Genomic DNA, 22,723 nt, shown 5'->3' with positions numbered 1-22,723 from the left:
AGATAGAGAGGGTAAGGTAAACAGATTTAACTTTAGCTAAATGTTAATCTGTTAAGTAGATTGAATAAAATACAGTATGAAGAAAGGGTTATTATAATGGCCTGTTGACAAATAAAAGAAAAAATAATGAGCAAGAGGTATAAGGATGCATAAATAGGAATTTGAATTTAACCAAACAAAAAATGGAAATTAAGTATTGCGTAAAGCTTTCAGTTGGTGTGACTCCTTCAGACTAGCATGTAGACATTTTAGCAAAGATCAGAAATTTATTTCCCAGCATTATTCAAAGCTAGATTTAGAAAGCCTTGAAGAGTAAGAGGTCCATACTATCCTGTTCAATTATGACCAAGTGTCAGTTTCAAAAAGAGCTTTTTTATGCCCAAATTCTGTTTTCATGTAACCTGCTTCCTGTGCTGGGCTTGTGGAAAATCACAGAATCATAGAATGGGTCAGTGACCACAGTGGGTCATTTGGTTCAACCTCCCTGCTCATGCTAGGTCATCCTAAAGCACATGACGCAGGATTACATCCAGATGGTTCTTGAATATCTCCAATGAGGGAGACTCCACAATCTTCTTGGACAATCTGGTCCATGGTCACTCCCACAGTAAAGAAGTTCTTCCTTTCTTCCTTCTTTCCATGTGGAATTTCCTGTGCATCTGTTTCTGCCTGTTGCTTCTTGTCCTACTGCTTGGCGCCATCAAAAAGAGCCTGGCTCCATTCTCTTGGCACCCTCCCTTCAGATACTTATAGACATTGATGACGTCCCCTCTCAGTTGTCTCTTCTCAAGGATGAACAGGCCCAAGTCACTCGGCCTGTGCTCGAAAGAGAGATTCTCCAGACCCTTAATAATCTTTGTAACCCTCCACTGGACCTGCTCTAGGAGCCCCATGTCTCTCTTGTCCTGAGGATCCCAGAACTGGACACAGTGCTCCCGATGCAGCCTCACCAGGGCTGAGTGGAGGGACAGGATCACCTCCCTGGACCTGCTGGCAATGCTCTTCCTAGTGCACCCCAGGATCCCATTGTCCTTCTTGGCCACAAGGGCACTGCTGGCTCAGGGACAGCTTGTTGTCCACCAGGACTCCAGGTCCTTCTCCACAGAGTTGCTTTCCAGCAGGTCAGCCCACAGCCTGTGCTGGTGCAGGAGGTTGTTCTTTCCCAGGTGCAGAACCCTACACTTGCCTTTGCTAAATTTCAGATGGTTCCTCTCTGCCCATCTCTCCAGCCTGTCAAGGTCTTTCTGAACGGCAGCCCAGCACTCCAGGGTATCAGCCATTCCTCCCAGCTTTGTGTCATCAGTGAACTTGCTGAGGAATCCTCTATCTCTTCATCCAAGTCATTGATGAATAAATTAAACAATATTGGGCCCATTATTGAACCTTGGGAGACATGAAACTTGCGTGTACCTTACATGACCAGATAGTTTTCTTGAGAACTTAGGTCATAAATCTTGGTGATACTTTTCTTGATGACTGTTGAGTTAACAAGATAATAGTGAACAAAATTTTCTTTCTTCTGTGTTGTGTCATGAAAGAGAGATAGTGAGCTGAAAACTCAATTCAAAATATGCATAATCCTGTTTATGGTAATTGGGACTTTTTCAATATCTTTTTGCAGTTATACATAAAACTTGGTGATACTTTCCTTAAGGACATTCAAGGAACTGATTAACTAACACTGCAGGAGGAAATCCCACCGTTCCACTGAATTCCATCATTAACACAAGCTCAGGTACACATAGACTGAAGCACCAAGGTCATATCTGCAATAGAGAACAACTCCTGATTTGTTTTTTGACAAGAAATGACAGTACAAACAAGGTACATATGCTCCAAGGCACCTGTAACTTCAGTGCAGTCACAGAAATTTAATTCTGTTCAACATTCAAGTTCTGGAAGAAGAGAGGTTCTGATGTATTTATCCTTACAATAGATTAGGTTCTACAGATCCCTGCAATGGTATTGTAGTTCTGCACAGGCTGGGACTTTTGTGTGTTACAGCAGATTTCTGACTGTAGAATTGGCTGTTCCAGACAGAAAAATCACCTTTTCATAGCATGACCCTAAACCCAAGGTGCTTCATTAAATAGAAAGTCTTTCCAAGAGCAGTGCAAAGTATAGTACTCTAGAGAGTGTTTATAATGGATGTCAGAGTGTCTCAGCTATGTTTTTCAGCCATGGGGCTTCCTGAACTGAAGAGAAAAATCATAGCTCTTGCTTCTCTTTCCCCCACTTCCCTGGCTAACAGTGAAGATAAAGGAAAAGTCTGTAACTTGATTTTGGGACAATCTTCCTGCAGTATTTCTTTAGTCAGCATTGAAAACATTAATTTGACTGGGTTGGATGTTGCAGTGAAATGTCCCTTTGATACTGTATCCTGCCTCTTGAAATATCTGACAAAGATGTAACATTTTCTCTTGCTTTTGTCAAACTGCCAGGCTTTGAAGAGTTGTGGAGATAGGGAGAAGCCCTCATCTGCCAGGGCTCAGTATTGGGGCCAGTCCTGCTTAATCTCTTTAACAATGTTCTGAACAAGGGGATCAAGTGCCCTCTCAGCTAGTTTACAGATGACACCAAGTTGGCCAAGTATCGATCTGCTCTCTGCAGAGGGATCTTGAGAGGCTGGATTGATGGGCAAAGTTCCAGGTCCTGCACTTGGGTCACAACAACCCCATGCAGCGCTGCAGGCTGGGGGAAGTGTGGCTGGAAAGCTGCCTGGTGGCAGAGAACCTGAAGGTGCTGGTGACAGCAGCTCAACATGAGCCAGTGTGTGCCCAGGTGGCCAAGAAGGCCAGTGGCATCTGGCCTGTATCAGCACAGTGTGGCCAGCAGGACCGGGGCAGTGATTGTCCCCCTGTACTCAGCACTGGTGAGACCACACCAGGAACCCTGCATCCAGTTTTGGGCCCCTCCCTATGAGAAGGACATTGTGCTCTCTGGAGCACATCCAGGGAAGGGCAACGGAGCTGGTGAAGTGTATGGAACACAAGTCTTGGGAGAAATGGCTGAGGGAGCTGGGGTTGTTTGGCCTGGAGAAAAAGAGGGTCTGGGGAGACCTTACTGCTCTCTACAGTTACCTGAAAGGAGGTTGTAGTGAAATGGAGGTCAGTCTCTTCTCCCAAGTAACAAGATTAGAGAAAATGGCCTCCACTTGTGCCAGGGAAGGTTTAGATTGGATATTAGGAAAAATTTCTTCACTGAAAGTGTGGTCAAGCATTGGAATGGCCCTCAGGGAAGTGATGGACTCACCATCCCTGGAAGTGTTCAAAAAACATGTAGATGTAGTGCTTAGGGATGTGGTTCAGTGGTGGACTTGGCAGTGTTGGTTAATGGTTGGACCTTACTCTGTGATTCTAAGTTGTGGCTGTCATCTGAAACAAGATTAATTATTTGGATGAAAGCCTAATGAAGACTAACATGTTTGTGGCAAAAGAACTTATGCTCTGTACCTCAGTCCCACTGCCAGTGCCCTTGAGATCCCCTCCCTGACTACTGCTTGGCTCTACTTCCACCTCTGGCTCTTTCTTCCATACTTTGCATTCTTCTGTATATAGAAGTACTGCAAAATTGCTGCTGTTCAGCTAGTGGTCTTCTTAACTCCAGTCCACAGCCTTTTGGACTGTGAACATACAATCATGTAGGGCTTTTTCACATCAGGATGTTTCCATTCCCTTGGGATCCTATAAGCTTCCCTAAGAGTCACCTCTTTTAGACTCCTTCTGCTGAGCCACAGAGTCCCTTCTTGACCAGTCTTTCACAAAGATGCTCTCTAACACATGAATCATTTGATTGGTTTTCTTGTGTTTTTTGGATCTTTGTTCTGTGCTTCCTATAATACAGTGACCAGATTTGTACACATTATTCCAAAAGAGACCATCCAGCTGCCTTACTGAATGCCAAAGTAATAACGTCTGTGGTTTATACTCTATAGCCTTCCATACACAACCCAAAAACCTTGTTTGCCTTTGTTACTGCTGCCAGATGTTCTGTGGATGATTTTCAAGTGTATTGTGGGGAATGTCACCATGCCAGTGAATTTCAGCAAATTTAAGCAACTTTGAAATTATTCCTTTTTCCACATGGTTGTATTCAAGTCAAACAGAACTGTGTTCTCACTTGAAACTGCCCTATTTTGGTTACTCCTTTTTCACACTGAATCACTACCTGTTACCAGTTTCTCTGCAGGAGCCTGTTCAATAGGATTTCCCCTTTATCAGGCCTCTTTCAGATTGTGCTGGGAACTCCATTTGAAGAGCCCAGCTCTGAAGGTCTAGGGAGCAGTTACATTGTCTTTAATACCCAGACTACTTGAATTGGAAGTAAAGGGAATATGAAGTTTTTTTCCTAGAGAGGAAGCAAGGGGAGGGAACAGCCTATAAAAGAATTACAATGTTCTCACCTCTCTTTAATCTTATAAAATAATTACAATTTTCGCCCCCCCCTTTCCCTGCAGATTTGCTGACAGCACAGGAATACCACTGCCTGCTGCAGCTGCTCTGCCCTGACTTCCCAATGGAACTCACTCAGAAAGCAGCAAGGTGGGTCCTCATTCTCTCTTTAAAGGCAAGATTAGTCCTACGTGCATGGACTTAGGAACTAGACCTGTGGGTAAAGGCATGACCAGGGACCTTCAACTTTTAAGGTTTGGGAGAAAAGAGACGCTATCTTTTGAGGTTAAGAACAGGGTGTTTCTCTAGCAATGTGAAAGAGTATATATTTAAGATACACAAAAACTGAAATATCAGTGCAGAATGCTGCTGTTGGCTCTATGTTCACATGAATTGCAGATAAAAGAATGTTAGCCAATATGGTTTTAACTGACATGATTTTTAAACTGTATTTCAAATACTGTTTACCATTCTAAAATGTGTTCCACCTTGCCCCAGCTTCTATGGTTGATCACATTTAAGCATACTAACCTCTGAAGGATTGCCAGTGTTTTAAAGTATGTTTGGTAAGAACATGGTAGCTAATCTGTTTGAAATTTTCTTTTAATCTAGACAAGGCAAAAAGCAGATAGTTGGCTCAGGGCATTGATAATGTGATATGGAATTTTTTACTGATTGTGCTTGCTGATTCCAGTGCAGCCCAGGCAGTTGATTATTAACTATCTGATATTGAAAACTTAATAAGGTACACACATCTGTTCAGTTGCTTGTCCCCCAATGCCAGACTAAAAAAGAATGCTAGCCCTGTAGTAGAGATATATTTGCTGCTTCTTTCATAGAGGTACACAAGCACCAGTCCTGTGTGCTGGTGTGTATTTCATAGGACTCCAGCTGAACTGAGCAGGAATTTGTGATGGTGCATGCAATGGAGACTTCAGCATATCTACACATGTTGTGATGTTTGTGTCAAGGAATTTAGTCCACAAGGCTGCTGTAAACTAGAGGCCCCATTCAGGGGCCTGCTGCACTGTTGTGCATGTGCCATAGAGACAGACAAGCTGGCTTTGGGAGCAGGTGTTGGAGAGAAATGAGATCTCCGTCAGAGGCACCCAGGCTCAGGTGGGGGTGACCTCACGCCTACTTTTGGCTGGCTAGAGATTTACTTGAACTCTGTAGCAAGCTGATCTATTTGAACAATTTTAATAAAACTTGCCATATTTCTAAACTATCTTTCTCTTTGCTTACAACTGTTGCTCACGCTCTTGTCCTTTTTCTGGTCTGTACTTCCCATTGTCCGCCTTGGTCTCTGCCTGTTGGAAGGGTGAGCTCTGCAGACTTTCTTACAGCACCAGTTGATCAAGTCTTTGCAAAACATGAGTGTCACATGCAAACCTACAGACATTGTTCCTTCTTCAGTCTGCACACCCCCAACGGATTTGTTGCTAATTTTCTTGGGAAAGGAATTAAAGAAAGTAGCAGCAGGAGTAGCCACAGCATTCAGTGATACAGCGAGGACCTGCACTGGTGCTGCTGGGAAGAGGGCAGTTGTAGCTGTAGTCTCAGTGCTGCATGATTGAGATGATCTCACGGCATGGTGCAGTCCGCTCATCCAGGAGCTGTTGCTACGCACTGGTAACAAACACTAGGACTAAGATCAGGAAATGTCTAGAACATAAGAATGGAGGCTGCAACAATACAGGTTTTATTCACATGACATCACAGAGCTCCATTTTTCTGTTCCTGGTGCTACACAAATGCAGAAGTCATACCCAAAAAGTGAACCAGGGTATCTGTGTCTGTGAGATTTCTTGGATGTTTTCTTCTTCAAATGGTTATAGCCATTAGCAGATTAAAGACTTTAATCTACAGAGATACCTTTGAGGTTCAGAGACACCTTTTGGCTTTCTGAAGAAATTGCAGGACAGAAAATGAAGGAGTTTTTCTGGTTTGATGCCATGATTTTAAGATCTGTACCTGAGCACTGATTTTTCTATTGTAAGAGAAACATAAGGAACTCCCTGCACACATTTGAGTAGTGAGAGCCAAGAAGTTCACCGCTCCTATGCTGTTTTATTTGGTGTGGAAGCTCATGTTGCACTGATCAGTACTAATGGAACTGGGGCTTGAAATTCAGTACCCCTATTGTTAAAAAGATTGCCTCAGAATGCAGATCTTGCCTGTTTTGTATATTTTGCTTATTTTTGCCTCCATGTCTCAGTAAATAAACCAAGTCTCTGAAAACTCATTTGAGCCATCCTGGCTTTGAGACAGATTGTGTCAGTTAGCCTTTAATGGTAGCAGAAAATGGTAAAAGTCCTTTCAACTTACCTGGTCTAGAGTTTGTCCTGGGAACATCCTGTCTAATCTGGATTTCTGAGATTTTACCACAATCAGTAGACCATAAAGTTTCCCCACTGGCACAATAGCAAGGCTTTCCTGCCAGCCAAACCCACTTGAACCCTGAAAGACCACTATACCCTCTACCAGAACGCCACAAGTGTAGGCATTTTTATTCAGTGCTTTCCAAAGTTCCTCCTTGATTTTCATTACTCATTGAGTGCCAACTACTAACTTTTTAAACACAGCTGTGGCTTCAGGGCTTAAAGTCTAATTTGGATAACAAAAAAATGAATAAAAAATGCCTTGAAATAAGAGATACCTGATGAACTTTTTTGAATTGCAGTTCAGGCTTTCAGATTTTGTCCTCAATTTTGGTCCTGCTGTCTAGGTAACAGTCTGTGGCTAGGTTTTTCTCCTTGACCGATATTTCAAGGAAGAGGTGCAGATATGTTGCATATGATGCTCTCTCAGCTTCCTTGAGTGCTCAGTCAGCTGGCTATGTGGGGGAATTGCCAGCTGCAGTCCATCTCCTCATAAATGATTGTCTTGGATTTAAAGACTTCTCAACATTTCCGGCGTGCAAACTCCTGGGCCAAGCAGAATCAGTAACCCAGCACCAGAGTGCACCTGCTTCTATTTAGATGCTTCTCTGTCACATATGTGCTGTACAGGCTTCCGCAGAGGCTCCTTGCTGTCTTTAACAGCAAAAACTGTCCAGCAAATTCTCATGTGTACTTTCTCATGCTCTCCCCCAAGTAAGAGACTGGGACCTGGTGCTGCAAAGCACTGCCATTGACCAGAGTTTTAGATTTAACAAGTGAAAAGAGTTTCTTATTATGAAGGTGGTGTAATGTTGTCTCTCTGCATAACAAATATCTAAAACCACTCTCCACTGTTGTTTTCCTGCAACTTTGAGAAGAAAGCTTCGGTGCTTTGAGGGTATCTGGGAAACAGACCATCATTTCAAAGGAGGGAGTGCAGCTCATCAGTGATGTGGCCAATCACATTTCCAGTGCTTAAATAGTGGTTGGAAATGCCAGTGGCTGAGCAGTATTGCCTGAGAGATGAAGATGCTCTGCCTGCCAGCTTCAAAGCCATTTCCTTGATGTGGCCACTGACAATCTCAGTAACATGCTTATTAGTGAGAATTAAGAACTGAAGCTACTGCTTCTTTAGACAGGAGGAGAGGAGGCTTCTGGAATGTAATAAATAAATCAGAAGCACTTTGACATCTTCAAAGGGTTTTGTTTTAAATACTGGCTTTTCTCCTGGGGACCCTCTTAGCCCCAGTCTTTCTTCTTTGAGATAATTAATTCAAGCTGCTCTACATGTTTGATTTTGCCACAGTGAACAGAACTGGTCTGAGTGGCAGGGAAGTCTTGCAAGATCCTGTGTTCTTCTAGGTCAGCCTCCCACACAGCTCCCTGGAGTCTTTTACATGAGACAGAACAGTGTTTCCCCAGCAATATGTTTAGACAATTGATGCTGCAGGAGTTGGTGCGTAGATTGCATCTGGCCCTGTGTTCGAAGGGTCCTACTGGATGACCCATACTTTGGCTATAATGAACTGACAATCCTCAGATGGCACAGTGTGCCAGGTACTGACTGTATGGGTTCAGTAGACCTACACACAATTGAAAAGAAATACCAGTTGCCTTTCTTTAGCATTGCCTGAATACTCTGGGGTTTTTTCATCAAAATGGAGTATTTTTTTCTGTTTTACAGTTTAAGCTGTCATTGCTCAGATGAGTTTGATTGTCCCCACTTCAGAGACTGACCTTTTTATCCTTAAGTAGTGGTAGCAGTGACCAGAGCATTATTTTTGTTTTCATTTTGATGAACATTTTTGTCCTGAAATCCACAGGTTTTTTTCCTGAAAGGAGGAGTTGAACTTTGCTATCACTTATATTTCGTCTTTATGGCCTGTGGCTGGTATTTTCCATATTCAAGAAATATGCTTTGAAATAGGGACTCATGTAGCTCCCTACATGCACCTACAGCTTAGCAGGGAGAAAGAAGACTGTCCCTGGCCCAAGAAGTCTTCAGTTGTCATGAAATTTGACCTGATAGTCAAATAAGAGACCTGATATGAAAATAGACCAATTCTTTTATCAGGAAGGGAGGATAGGGTGTTCACAGTGTGCTGATTGTTGGTGCAGTGTTATTTCCTTTGTAGTCAAGTAGAGTTTGTTTGAGTATAGATGGTGAATTGCAACTGTTACAATCTTTATGAATCTGAAAAATATCCCAGTTAGATGAATTCTGGTACACAGAGGGATAGCATGAGTCTTGTTCTGCTTACACCAGTTTACTACTTGTGTAGCTGTCCTGTCTGTAGTCAGTTAGTCAGAAGCTGGACTTTGATGATCCTTGTGGATCCCGTTCAACTCAGGATATTCCACAATTCTATATAACCATGTGAACCAGCCTTGCAGTTTTTTGTGCCAGTGTTTGTTCCACCATGTCCACTAGGCTTTGAATGTCACACTGCTCTGTTCACACTGTAGCTGAAGTGTGTGATTGACATTCAGGATCTTCTCCTCACTCCAGGTTCTTAAGCTGCCTTTGTTTCATAGTAGGGCATCCACTTCCATGCAGCAATGGGTGTTCCCATTCCTCTCTCCTAACTTCTTATACTGAGCCACTAGCAATCCTCAGTTGCACATAATTCCTTGGCTGCACTTTCTCAAGGTCTGGGGTTCCTGGTTACAGACTTCAGTTTTTTTGTAAATGCTAAACTGTTTCTCTTATCTTACAGGATTGTGCTGATGGATGATGCAATGGATTGCCTGATGTCTTTTTCTGATTTCCTCTTTGCTTTCCAGATCCAGTTCTACTACTCAGGTAAATGTGGGGAAGCTGTTGACTTCTTCTCCCACTTGTAGCATTACAACTTTACAGCTTCCCAATGTTTGCACTTTTTTGACACGTGAAAGGATATGGTTTTTCACAGAAAATATATAGCTAATGGAATCTACTGATGAAAAGCATTGCTGATGTCAAGAGATTAGGAGACTTAATGAGCAGGTTCCAAATTTTTGTGAGTAACTACATACCCGCAACTGCTATGTCTTACGCATGTATTTTTCTTGGCCTTGAGACATAAATTTCCAGCTTTATCTAGTCTATGTTAACACCTAACAATTAACTTTTACTAGGAACATTTTTTTCCCTTTCTTTAAGGAAATTATTAAATCCTAGTGGAGACAGGATAGGAAAAGCCCACAAGCTAGTGCCTTTTAAGGGAAAAGGAACTGCACAAATATATATATAATTCTTCCCCTTAATACTTGCCCAACTATGAGCTGGTTTCAACCCAGAGAGTTTCTGAACTGGATATAATTTTAACGGGTTTAGGAACTCTCAGTGGACTCCACTCCCAAGAACTTCTCCAACAGCTTCCCCTTGAAATCACATAAAATTGTAACCTCCGCACCTCTTGGTGAAGAGTTGCACACTGTCCTGTAAAGAACCACCTCTCTTGTTTGATTCAAGGCCCCCTAGTTGGAAAGCAAAAGGAACAGATAATCCATATGAACATTCTTCATGTTGTTGGTCATTTATCGTATTTTATCCCTCTTCCTGAGTCTGAGTTTTAACTAGATGGGATAGTTCTAAAATTCTTGGCAGGAAAAGTACAAATTAAATAATATTGGTTTGTGTGTGTGTATTTACTTATGCTTACCCACACGTATATATCTGTAAAATCCCCAGGTATTTTTAAACTTAAGTTCAGGAGACAAGGTGGAGAAACTTGGATGAGCAAGCACCATTCAGGTGCTTGTCCTGTATGGGAAGACTGCATTAAAATACATCGGTCTGTTCATCCTAGCCCCTCTAAATTGTGATTGAGGAACGAGAATCTCATTCAGGACAAAAAGAGGGAAGCATTAGATGTGCTCCCAAGCACTGGGGACTGCTGGCATGCCACTTTCTCATCTGCTGGCACACAGCAGTTTCTAACATAAAGTGCATGGATTTCTGTCCACTCACACTGAAATAGCTCCCTCTGATGGACATAGCTCACAATTGGCCTCGACCAGGCGAAACAGGCCAGGTCTGGAGACACTGGCTAGAAGCTTTTGTGAGCATAGTCTGTGGTCAGAGAGTAAGCTTGGGTGGCCTTCCGAACTGATCCAACCTGTGAGTTCCCATCATTCTAGCAGTCAAGAGTCAACTGCTATCCCTAATACAAAAATCTCTTTTTCTCAATACTTCTGTGTATATACTTCCCTTGTAACTGCGCTGTGCATATCACAACTTTATCCATGACAACTCACTGTAAAAAACCAGTTCAAAATGGTGATTTTGAGTTGGGCAGAACCAGGCTTGTAATGCCTTTAGTCAGGGACAGAAAATGTGTTTGGAAAGTTTTCTCTGATATAACAAATATTTCCATGGGGCTGCAGAACCTCAGCATAGTCTCAGGGCCTGCTGACATCCTGACTTTCCTCTCCACCCACCTCACGCACAGCATTGCACTTCCATTCACTCGGAACTTAAATGCCACTGGAGTACTGGCAAGCTCATTCTTGTGTACCCACACTCAAAGATCCCATCCCTGTCCTGTTCACCCAGGCACAGTGCACACACGCAGCCTGTCATACACTCTCCCACCAACCCACACACATGCAAACCACTCCAAATGGAATCTAGATTTGTAAACTGCTGACCACATCCATAAACAAACTTGTTTAAAATTAGACTCCTGCAGTAAACAGTGGGTAGTATGAGGAGCCTGGGGAGAGGCTTTCTGCCAGCTCTAACCCTGACCTGCCCTGGCCCTTCCTCTAGATCCTGTGTTATATTTACTTTGGAGCAGCACAGAGGCAAGCTGGGATACAGCCTGGAGCCCTAACTAACTTGCTCCCTTTCGTCCTGTTGCAGTTCAATACAGTTTGCTCCCAGCTTGGATGAGTTCTTAATCCGTGTCAAGAGGTGGAGAAGGAAAACATTTTAGACTTCACAAACTAGTTTTGTGTTTGACATTAGCTTTCACGCTTCTCTGTTTTATCCATGTGCTAGCTAGCCTTTGTTCCCTTGAGATGAATCTTCTCAACAGAGTGAGTGACCTCTCATAATCATCCTAATAAGAAGAAGACAGCAACTTCTATGGAAATGGCTGTATGGGCCTGCATAATATCTGTTCTGAATATGCAGGATGCTGTAGAGTTGTGCTTATTTCCAGTTGGTGCTATGTACAACATAGAACAACAGTTTAAGCCACAGTCCGGTAGGTCAGGAGGAGGCTTTGCCAGTTCCCACCCTGAGTTTTAAATGGCTTTCTGTTGTTTTAGAGTTCCTGGAAAGTGTGGCTGCCATTTATCAAGACCTACTGGCTGGTAAGAATCCAAATACTGTGATTGTGCCAACATCATCCTCTGGGCAACATCGGCAGCGCCAACCCCCAAATGACTGCAACCCACTTGAAGGAGTAGAGGCATCTCTCTTCTACCAGTGCCTGGAGTCCTTGTGTGACAGATCAAAATACAGGTACGAACGGAGTCTAAGATATAAATTTCAAGTCTGTTTCTCTGGAGACACTTTGTAAGGCTGAAGCTGTGAAGAAATAGAGGACTTTGAACAAGCTGATATTCACACATGGATCTCATTGAAGAAGTATGAAGGGAAACATCATAGCTGAACAGCTTTAACCAAATGAGAGAAACAATTTCATGGACCACAGAAACATGGGTTTTGGACTGGTTCTTGAAGTAATAGATTGATTTGGGTTTCTGCTCTCTATCTCACTTCTGCATTGACATCTTCATCAAGGAGAGATGCATCATGAGTTACCTGGAGGGGCTAAACAAGTGCAGTTGTGTTCTTGGGAGTTCAAAGAGCCCACTGGGTGGATGGAGTATGAAGTCTTAGTACCTAGGCAAGTTCACACTGTCAGTCTGTACCCAAGGCTGTGTTGGAGCTGATCTCCAGCTACAGATCCCTGGCACAAGACTAGCTTTAGTTCAGCGGGGAATGGAGCAATAGCAGACTTTACTGTGTAGCTTTGACAGACACTTTCATCATAGTTTCTTGCAGGTAATGAGCATACACCCTCCTAGAAGGTCATGGTCTAGAAACACAAAATAACTCAGGACACAATTCCACCTGATTTCTGTGTTAGGTTTCCAAATCCAAATTTGTAATCCACAAAATTACCACTGAACTGCTGTCCAGTGCTACAGATGTCTAAGCATGGAGTTGATGAGTTGTTTTGTTCCTTTAAACAACAAAAGCTCTACATTCCTTGTATGTCCTGAGAACTTGAGATGGGATGAGTACTGTGGGCCTGTCTGGTAGGTCAGGCTTTGCACAGCACTATGAGGGGAGCCATTCCCAGCCTTTCATGCCGTAGCTCTGTACTCAGTCAGGCTTTGGTAACCACTTCTGCCTGAGGGATCACCAGCCCATCCCCACATCTCCCAGGGATACCACTACACCAATGACTGTTCAACACTTCCTCTTCATGAGGCAGTTTGATTTTGCATCAAATCCTTCAAGGAGTATTGGTCAAGAGCAAGAATCACCATGAAGATACTGCTTAGAACTCAGGACCAGGGGTTACGGTGAGTGTAGAAGAAGGGTATATGCTAATTTAGTCCTCACCTCAATAGTGTTCTCTGACATATTTAGGCTATCATTGGAGAGGTTTTCTTGCCCCTTAGATGACTATCACTGATAATAGTGTGATAGCAGCATTGCTGAAAGTGTTCAAAAATGTGTAGATGTGGCAGTTAGGGACATGGTTTAGTGGTGAACACAGCGGTGCTCCATTAACCACTGGACTCAGTGGTCGTAGTCTTTTCCAAACTTAATACTTCTATGAAAGTTTATTGACTTCTCAAAGAAAGTAGTTCCCAGAGGATTTTTGAAAGAACATGCTAGGGCTTGGCATGCGTATGCCTCTGAGTGCATCTAGGCTTTTCTCACTGTGCTTGGAATGAAAACAGGTAAGACTGCTCCTGGGGATGTCCCCCAGCTCAGAGATGTTGCTTAACAAATGGGGAGCAGATCCAGTGCTCAATAAGCAAGCTGCTGGTTATTTGTTTTAAACTGAGTCAGGGCAACCTGACAGTGTTAGAACAGGTAAAAGGGTTTATTTCTCCAGTTTGAGCTGGGCCTTAGAAAAAAAAAGATTGTAATTTGGAAGACAAGATGATCTCTGTCTCTCCTTTCCTAGCTGTCCACCTTCTGCTCTTGTGAAGGAAATGTTGAGTAGTGCACAGAGAATGACCTTCTATGGATTCCTTATGGCTCTTGCAAAGGATCAGGCTATCAATCGAGCCCTAGGTAAGACTCCTCTGAATGATACAGCTCTAGATTTTCAGTTATTCTGTACTTTGGTGGAATTTCCTTTGTAATTATGACCCACATTTTACACTGTCAGGAAGTGAGTGAGGGAAAGTTTTTCATCTTTTTGTTGATGGATTAACTTTAAAAGCACAACACTGTGCCTGTCTGCCTGAAGCTGTGGAACTTCCTCAAAGATTACTGAATGGAGGTGCCATCCTATGTTTTAGCCCTTTGTGCTCCCACAGATTTTAAATGGCTGCTCTCATCTATAAGAAAAGAAGGCATACCTAATGGAAAACCTCTTCTGCTTCCTTGTCTCAAAGGTTCAAAGCCCAGTCTTTCCTAGCTCTTCCCCACCTTCCCTCAAGGCAGTGTGATCTTGCTAGTAGCTATCTATGGCCTGCTGAAAATCTGATCATAAAACACAAACTGCTACAAAAATCTGTACCACACTGCTGTGGGAACCACAGGGATTACCAACCAGCATCTCACTGCTTGTTTCTGTGTTGTGCTGGTTTGGAGCAAGGAAGCAGTGTTGCATTGGCAAAAGACAGTAAGTAATCCATCCATAATTCACTCACGGTTTCATATTTCCCCCATATGCCTTGCTTGTGCTCTTCCTCCTCTTACAAAGAGGAACTGAAATGGCTTTTCTGTTTGACAAGACTGTATCCAGGAGATAAATTTAAATGGCAGGAGCAGGGAGGGAAGGGTATGTGTGGGGGGTGTTCCCAAACACTCATCTTCACTCATCTCCACTCAGCAAATCACCTGGCCATTACAGGTAGGCTCTCTCTGTCTTTGGGTAAGTATCCTCTTCCTCTTCTTCTAGGCTTGAGTATCTGCCAGTCCCTAATTGCAAAGACAAAACTCAATGAAAAGGTGTACCTTGCCTGAGGGCTGCTTCTTTTGCACGGGTGTGTATCATAGTACAGTAAAAGTGTGCCTTCCCTAGCTGAGCCCCTTCTTACAGCAAACCATTTAAGCTGCTGGGGCAGGGCAGATTATATATCAAAGGTACATGAATACAGCCCTGCAAGCCCCTCTGCAAACAGGCTTAGAAAGCAGTGTATTCACTGGGAGGAAGAGGATGCCTGGATGGCAGCAAGCAAAATCTTTTTTTCCTTTGCCCTATGAAATCCACTTCTAGGCAAGCACAAAGAAAACAGATGAAAAGAAAAAATAAAGTCCTGCCTACAGCCTCCATTGTGCCATCTACAAAGTGAGTGGGTTTTCGTTTCCATTAATGTAGGCCTGTCCTCTGGCCCTCTGCCAGCCTCCTGCTGAGGCCTCTCTCAGAGGAGGGGCAGCAGCCACAAGTCTGACAGGTGCTAGTGTTTTGGCAAGGAAAGGAGGATTCTTTTCCTGGTGTCTTTTAATCTCCCCTGAAGGGTGATTTCAATAAGTCTTTGGTCTGTAGGGGATCACAAGCTCCCCAAAGCCCTTTGGCGAGGGCCATTTCAGGCATAGGTGGTTTTGGTCTGACAAAGCCAGCAGCTCCTTTTAAGGAACAGGGATAGGGATTAAAGCAGCTTGTTCAGGTTGGGACAGTGCTGATGAGTTTGCCAGGCAGACTGGAATCTGCAGTGTATCTCCAATGTCAATGTTGATTTGTGAATTCTTTAAGTGCCATTTATCAACTCTCCCAAGTAAGTCTTGTGCCCTAGAGACTTCACTGTGCATTCTGCAACTACAGAAACAAGTTAAGCTTTAGTTGCTTATTCCTTTAATTGAGCCCATGGAAAGAAGCAGGCTGGGATGCTTCTGTGGATCTCCTGACACTGTTTTGCAGTGCCAGGGTTTCCTGTTCATTTGCAGGAGTAGACCAGAACCCAAAAAAATGGGGGAATGAGTTCTGATCTAAACTTACTCTAGTTTTCGGGCACTCATTGCTACATTTTTGATGACTGCTGCCAGCCTGCCTCTGTGGGACGAGTGGCTCTCCAGCCTCTCCTTCAAGAGCAAGGTAACACAGCCAGAAAACAGATTTGTGTCCCCACAAGGAATAAAAAGCCCCTTCTGAAATGTATTGAGTGTAGCACCCAGGTCTCCTGAAAAACCGTAGAAAGAACATTCCTCACTGTACCGTTGGTATAGATTATCGAATGGGTTTTTTGTCCTGGTGTGTAGTGGTACTCTCCAGGCTCTGGTAGGCAATCTCTGTGCTGTTCTCTGTCATTTCTGTGCTGGCTGATCACACTTTCTCATGACCCCTATACAAGGTGGAGTTCGTTAAAGAATTAGGAAGGAGGGCTTTCCTAAGAGCCCCATCTTCCTTTCTGGCTCTGCTAAGGTCCCAGTATTTTCAGAGAAGAGCAAGGATCATCAACCAGCTGTTCTAGTCCTGAACTATACCATGTCCTTCATCTGGAGTAGGGTTTCTAATGTGAAAAGGAGCATGCTGATCTTATGCTGAGAGGGTACCCAAGTACTGGCCCAGCCTTTCATGCTCACACCCAGACAGCAAGCAGTGCTAGAGCACAGTTCATCCACACTTAACTCCTGTCGACAACGTGCACGAGAGTCAGACCTGACTTTCCTGAGTTGCAGGGAAAGCACAAACCTTAAATGTGTGTTGTGTTTCATCCCCAAGATCAGTGTGTGACAAGAAACACAGGTGGCACAAAAATATAAATTTCCCTGGGTGGTATAGCACGTGTTTCAGGCTGTGGCACTGACAACACCACAACTATTACTCTTGTAGGATCCGGGACTGGTGACTATACAGGACAATGAGCAAAAGCCCAAAGTTGTCAGACTACTCTGTAGTTTTGTACAGTGAATGAAAACTGCCAATCCTCAGGGTTGTAGGAAGTGAGACTACTGAGGCTGCCTCCCATTTAGTCTGAGCTCAGCTACAGCATGTGTGAAAGACACAGAAAATGGATCATCATTTTTAATCTATGATCCTCAACATTCAGTGTCCATTTCTCTAATAGGTATAAAGAAAAATGTTCCCTGTCTTGCAGGCCAGATTTTGGATGCTGCTATGGCTTGAACACTTTTCTTGAAGAATGAATAGCCTAACTCTGCTCTGATACTTCGTTGGTTGTTGTTTTTCCCCCCAGGGGCTCTGCCAGATAAAGGAGACTTGTTTCTGGACCCTGCCATGGATCAGGAACTTGAGAAATTGTAAGTGGAATTGCCTAAACTAGGAGATAAAGCAACAGATTAAGGGTAGCATGCTAAAGAATAGTGTAATAAAGTACTGTCCTATTCCTCTGCTACACTACAAAACAATAAAGCAGCTAAAAGAGCACCCTGAACAGGAAGGGCTTCTTTGTGGTGCCTCAGTGCAGTTAACAAAAAATCCTTACAAAAGTCTTCAGAAACAGAGGGGAAGAGTGTGACTCAAAGAGGGATCTAGAAGAAGCAGCAGTCTCTAATGAACAGGGAAACTTTGGATGGTGAAAAGTAGGAGTGTTGGAAGGAACGAGCTCAGTCCAGAAGGTAAGTTTAAACAGGAAAAGGTTCCCACAGTGAGTCTGGGAGGTACCAGTCCAAAGTGTTCCCCCTCTATGCCATGAACATCTTTCCATCCCTGTGCTAGTTTTAAGTCTTCCTCCCAGGTTGACTCCAAAAGTGCTGCAGTAAAAGTTTATGCAACATGCTGCCAAGCATTTGTCTTTTCTCTTTCAGGGTAGCTCAGGTTTCAGGGCTTTCTGTCTCTGGTCCTGCCAGCTCCAGTGCAGACACAGCAAATATGCCCGTTCGTAACTCGCCCAGGATTAACTCACCCTGGAAACCTCTACACCATCGTCGAAAAATGGATGCTGAGAGTGAAGGCTCCAATGAAGAGACAGATTCCTCTGAAAACTGAAGGTTGTGAGGGTGGGCACCATTCCCATCTTGGGTTTCTCCAGAACCCACTGGAGGAACAGCTCCTCCCAGAGCATCTGCTCTAACAGTGGGTTCTGTCTGCGTCACCAGTGTGTGTGTGTGGCTGTGCTAATCCCCGGTGCCGGGCTCACCCATCTTTTCCCAGGAACAACTTGCCTTTTTCTTAGCTCCAAATCGGTGCAGGAATAGCTCCTCTGCAGAAGCCGTTTACAGCTAGAGAGTTATGCTTCCCTCTGCTGGCAAGCAGGACAAGGCAGCATCTGCCAGCTCTGCCACCATGGAACCAGCTGGGTATGCTCTCACCGGGGCGCTCCCTTCCAGTTCCGCAGTTCAGCACCTGCTGAAGCAGCGGGAGTACTACTGCAGGCCGCTTCCCAGTGTTTTGTTGTGTAGCTCTGTTCAGATTTGGCCCAGATAACAGAGTGGTTAAATGGCCAGCAGCAGCTCTGCACTGGTGTTCTACTATTCTTCCCAGTAATGCTGCACGAGCATATGATCAAAGGTAAGGAAATTCCTGAAGTTCCTAAAAAGGGCAGCTTACATATTGCCATGCAACCTGTCTCTGCTTTGTGCTTTCTCCTCCATGCGTCCAAGACTTGCCAAAGCAAATACAGCAATTAAGCTAGATTGCAGTAAGTACTGCATGGTGCTGTCTAGCTCCACTGCTGTACTGAGTGCCCTTCTGTGAGGTTCCCCCCTCTCTCCAACAGTACGCTACATTCATTTGGAAAAGTGAATTTCAGAGGATTTGGAACAGAGGGAGAGGGTCTTTAAATTCCTTGGCCACAGGTGCTATGGATTGCAAGCACGCTGCTGGGTGGGCAGAAGCACTAAGGGAAAAGGAAGCAGTTCTCAAATGAGATCACATTGGGGTTTTTTGTAAATATTGGTATTGTTGTAGCAGCAGCGTAGCCCTTAAAACTACAAAAGTAAGTAGCATCACATTGCATTAATGGCAACCAATGCAGCAGTTTTAACCTCCACAGACCCGAACGCTTTATCTAGCCCAGCTCCTGTGCCCCAGCTTCCATAGACTGCTTATTTCCTGGGGAACTTCCGTTTCTCATGCTTCTTTGGGAGCCTCCTTGCTCCTCCTGGTCATGAAGCGCTGCAGCATGGGCTACCAGGGGCTGGTAACCCAAAGCTTGTACCAGGGTGCCGGCAGGGTTATTTATTTATTGTAAGTTAAATTATTTATGATCTGTGCATTCTCTTCCCAGCTCAGTGAGTGGCTGTGACAGCCTGGCAATAAAGCACGCTGTGTCAGGCCTCTGCTGCGTCTGGGTCTTCGGGTCTTCTGGACTGCCCTGGCCCCTCCTCAGGGGGAGCGGTATCTGGTGGGCAGGACCAGCGCAGGGCTCCAGCCACCTTCCAGGGCCCCACCAGCCCCTCACCTCGGCCGGGGAAGGCGCCCAGCCCACCCCCAAGTGCCAGGGTGGCACTTGTGGCCATGCCCAGACCGCCCCTGCAGCTGCACCACCGCTGCCTGGAGCCCCAGCCCACTGTGGGTGCTGTGACATTGACACAACTCCCTCAGGGCACAGGGACAAGGAACAGGAAGATCTGACCCTGACCCCCCTCATGCCCCACCGAGGTGAAACATCAGCACAGAGCGGCGGAGTAACCCTTCCCCTCCCGCCCGCAGCTACCGCAGCCCCTCAACTGGACAGGAGAGGGGAAGCCCGTGCAAGGTGCAAGCCTCTTCCCAGTCCCAAACAGAAGGCTCCAGAACAAGCAGCCCCAGCCTCTCTTTTGCTGACAGTGGGTAACTAGCCCTTTCCCACCCTTCTTCTTACTACCTCGTCCTCAACACCATAGTCCAAGGAAAACACTCTTGCTAAAACCAGAGACCAAGCTGAACAGGACGAAAATGACAGTCCTCACTGCTGCATTTCATGGTTAAGTCAGAGGCTCAGTACTTTGATCTGATCCAAAGTTGGGCAACAAAATAGCCAGGGATCCAGTAAATTTCTTTACTTCTTTACCTGGGCCTTTTTTGCTGATGATGTAGTTAGAAGCTAAAAAAATAATCTTTGCTTTGATTTTTTTCTCCTGCATTCATATATGCTGGTTTAGAAGACAGTAAAAAGGACTAGATCACGGTAAAAGGCAAACTCTGAAAATACAGAGGACTCCACACCACCATGGATTGGGAGCAGTGATCAGAACAAAAAACAGTCATGTCACATGATGTTCAGAAAAATAGCATTCCCCTTTCCTCTGTCACTTGGTGAGCTAAGTTATGGGCCAAAGAAGGACAGGAGCACTGATGAGGGCAGCCCAGGAGTTCTGTCATATCTTTTACACCAATGAGGTTAACCCTGTAAGAAGGCCTGTCTCCACTGGCTAGTAGATAGCAGTGGATATGAGGGCACATTGATTTTTAATAGAGTGGAATCCAGAGATATTCAGAAAGCATCCTGGGCACAGCCATGTCCTGACCCCCTCCGCTTACCTTCTCCCCTCCCCACCCAACCCAGACAAATAAGACAATCCTGCAGGGTTTACTCCAGGCAAAGGTGGCATCAGTGCCTCTTGCTGGCTTCCCTTTGAGTTGCAGTCCCTGGGTCATCAATATGAACCATAACGATCCTGAGAAGGAAACAGACAGAGACACCTTGCTACAACACCTTCATGCAAAATCCAGAGACGGATAACAAGAAATTGGGGGGTTTGGTATTTTAATGCAGTGTGAGGTTATCTAGACAGGACACCGTACAAAAGCAGAAAGTAAAATGACCTTGACTTTTTAAATTCTGCCTGGAATTTATGGGAAAAGGTGTATCTGACATAACAAGGTGCCCTGTCCAGCAGGACAGTAAGGCTGGCCAAGCAGAGTTCACTGGCCACCTGGAATTGCTCAGCTATCGTACTGTAGTCATCAGCTAAAAAAGACAAGTGTCTACCTGGGACTTTCCACATAATTTGAGAAGATAGTGATAATTCCAGTGGAAGCCAGGTTATGGTAGAAGTCCCTGAACACGACAACAGCCTTTCTGAAGGTGCCATCGTGTAACCTCACCTGGAGGGAGTTCATCACCCCATTGGCCAGGACAGCCATCTTGCCGGCCACTGATTTCACTCCTTGCTTGAACTGTGCAATGTCAGCTGCAGGCAGGACATTTCCAATAGACACGCCGCCTACAAGAACCAGGAGGAGTTATCCCAGAGTCCTTCAGCTCCAGAAAGCACCCTGATCCCCTCTAGTCTAGGTCTTCCAAAGCCCTCCCTCAACCCACTGAGTGCTAACAAACCTGAGTGCACATTGTCAGCCTCTCCAAACAGATCTGCAGAGCTGATGGCACTGCTGCCCGAGAGCTGCTGTAGTCGGGATCTGGCTTCATACTGCAGCAGAAAACAAAACAAAAAGGTTATATAGGAAAGGAACAAAGTAGGACCTGAGCAAAGAGGAGGAGGTAAAGCCAGAGCTGTACCAGTGTTAAGCACTGCAGAATGCATCTACCTCAGCATCTGCCTCCCGCCCGAAAAACATATCTGAAGAGATAGCTTTAGCCCCTGCAAACTTCTGCCGAGCTTCATTGGATTCCACCATGGATGGCCTGTTCTCCATCTCCCGCCTACTGGTGGGTCTGAGGAAACAAGAAGAGACATCTCAGATGAAGCTCACCAACACAGTAAAGAATCAGATTTCTGTCTCAGACCTCATCTGATCAAAGGAAAGCAAGACATCCTTAAGTGTTAGTTATATTGGGGCTCTCCTTTCCCCATTTCAGGACAGTCAGGACTTGATGGCCACAGGCTGTATAAACTTATGAATATGACAGGCAAAGAAGTGTCCAAGGCCCTTTCACTCAAGGCCCTTTTTCTTGGGCTTTTCTGTGCAAGTTATATTTCTGCACAAGGCTCCTGCTGTAACACAGCAGCATCTATGCCACAGCCCCCACACTCATCCTTTGTCCCCTATACAAGGGGCAAAAGGTACACTAGCAGTGGCAAGCACTTTACCTCTCTGAAACCGGCCGAATACTGGAAATGGTCACCTCCGGTTCCTCCTCTTTGTCCATACCCCATGAAGAGTCCGTTTCCCATCGTGAGCCAAATGCATCTTCGAATGAGAAGGGACTGTATTTGTACCTACATACCAAAAATAGGTTATTTAGGCCAGACATGAAATTCAGGAGTAAGACAAGACTACACTGAAGCTAAGTCTTACTTGGGGGGTCCAGATGTGAAGCTTCCACCATCTTCAAATAAGTCCAATTGGGAGCGGGAAGATTTTGCTACCAGCGGCGTCTCCTGCTCAATTACTTGCATCTCAGACATCACCGAGTGTGAAACAGAACTAGCACAACAAACAGGCAGAGTCAGGGCTGATGGGTCTGACAGCATCCAGTCCCTACAACCAGTGTACCTCAAAACTGAATCTGGCCTTCGCAGGCAGGGTGCAAGTGACTCAAGTTTTGAGGGAGAGTTGTGGGATGTCAGCCCCCTTCATTACTTATCTATACTCCTTCAGAAGTCTTGAGCTACCTTCTTGAAGGAAGGATTCTGCAGGGGGACACCTGTCAAGCAGCAGGGCTCTAGTGCTAGACACTGACAGGCCACACATATCTGTGGAAAAGCTCAAATGAGAACCACAACCTTTGAACAGAATGCTTATTCCTTTTGGGGCCTGAAGCATTTTTAGTCAGAGACCAGCATATGAGCACTTAACTCATCTCCTTATCTGTTACAAGAGAAACTACTGCCTTCAAGAAACTTTTCCAGAGCAGGGTACTTCCAAGACACCTGTCTGTCCTATGCCATCCACAGCCAAGTACCTTCTGGACACCAGTCCCATTCCCAGCCTCTCTGCTTGTTCACGTTTCTTCCCTTCAAGGTTCTGGAGTTTCTTCTCT

The 22,723-nt window shown here is 44.8% G+C and overlaps 2 protein-coding genes across 3 annotated transcripts in view; one reads left to right on the top strand and one right to left on the bottom strand.

Moving 5' to 3' along the window:
- Positions 1-19,134, top strand: part of CUNH11orf49 (chromosome unknown C11orf49 homolog) — a 71,792-nt gene extending 52,658 nt beyond the window's left edge. For both annotated transcript variants that reach the window (XM_017742196.1, XM_017742195.1), the window contains 6 exons: positions 4,457-4,541; positions 9,490-9,575; positions 12,029-12,224; positions 13,912-14,021; positions 17,093-17,156; positions 17,664-19,134. In XM_017742196.1, coding sequence (XP_017597685.1) covers positions 4,457-4,541; positions 9,490-9,575; positions 12,029-12,224; positions 13,912-14,021; positions 17,093-17,156; positions 17,664-17,844 — 722 coding nt within the window. In that variant the 3' untranslated portion in view covers positions 17,845-19,134. The remainder of the gene's footprint in view (positions 1-4,456; positions 4,542-9,489; positions 9,576-12,028; positions 12,225-13,911; positions 14,022-17,092; positions 17,157-17,663) is intronic.
- A 601-nt stretch (positions 19,135-19,735) lies between these two features.
- The window catches only part of ARFGAP2 (ADP ribosylation factor GTPase activating protein 2), a gene marked incomplete at its 5' end in the record, with an annotated part of 9,518 nt that continues 6,530 nt past the window's right edge, over positions 19,736-22,723 (bottom strand). The window contains 7 exon segments of the mRNA XM_017741607.1: positions 19,736-20,456; positions 20,887-21,005; positions 21,119-21,209; positions 21,328-21,454; positions 21,831-21,959; positions 22,039-22,167; positions 22,646-22,722. Coding sequence (XP_017597096.1) covers positions 20,436-20,456; positions 20,887-21,005; positions 21,119-21,209; positions 21,328-21,454; positions 21,831-21,959; positions 22,039-22,167; positions 22,646-22,722 — 693 coding nt within the window.

The sequence above is a fragment of the Corvus brachyrhynchos genome, unplaced genomic scaffold (genome assembly GCF_000691975.1).
Source record: "Corvus brachyrhynchos isolate BGI_N302 unplaced genomic scaffold, ASM69197v1 scaffold115, whole genome shotgun sequence".
In the NCBI taxonomy this organism is placed as follows: domain Eukaryota; kingdom Metazoa; phylum Chordata; class Aves; order Passeriformes; family Corvidae; genus Corvus; species Corvus brachyrhynchos.
The sequence above is the reverse complement of the archived record's forward strand: the minus strand, read 5'-3'. Positions and strand labels throughout refer to the sequence as shown.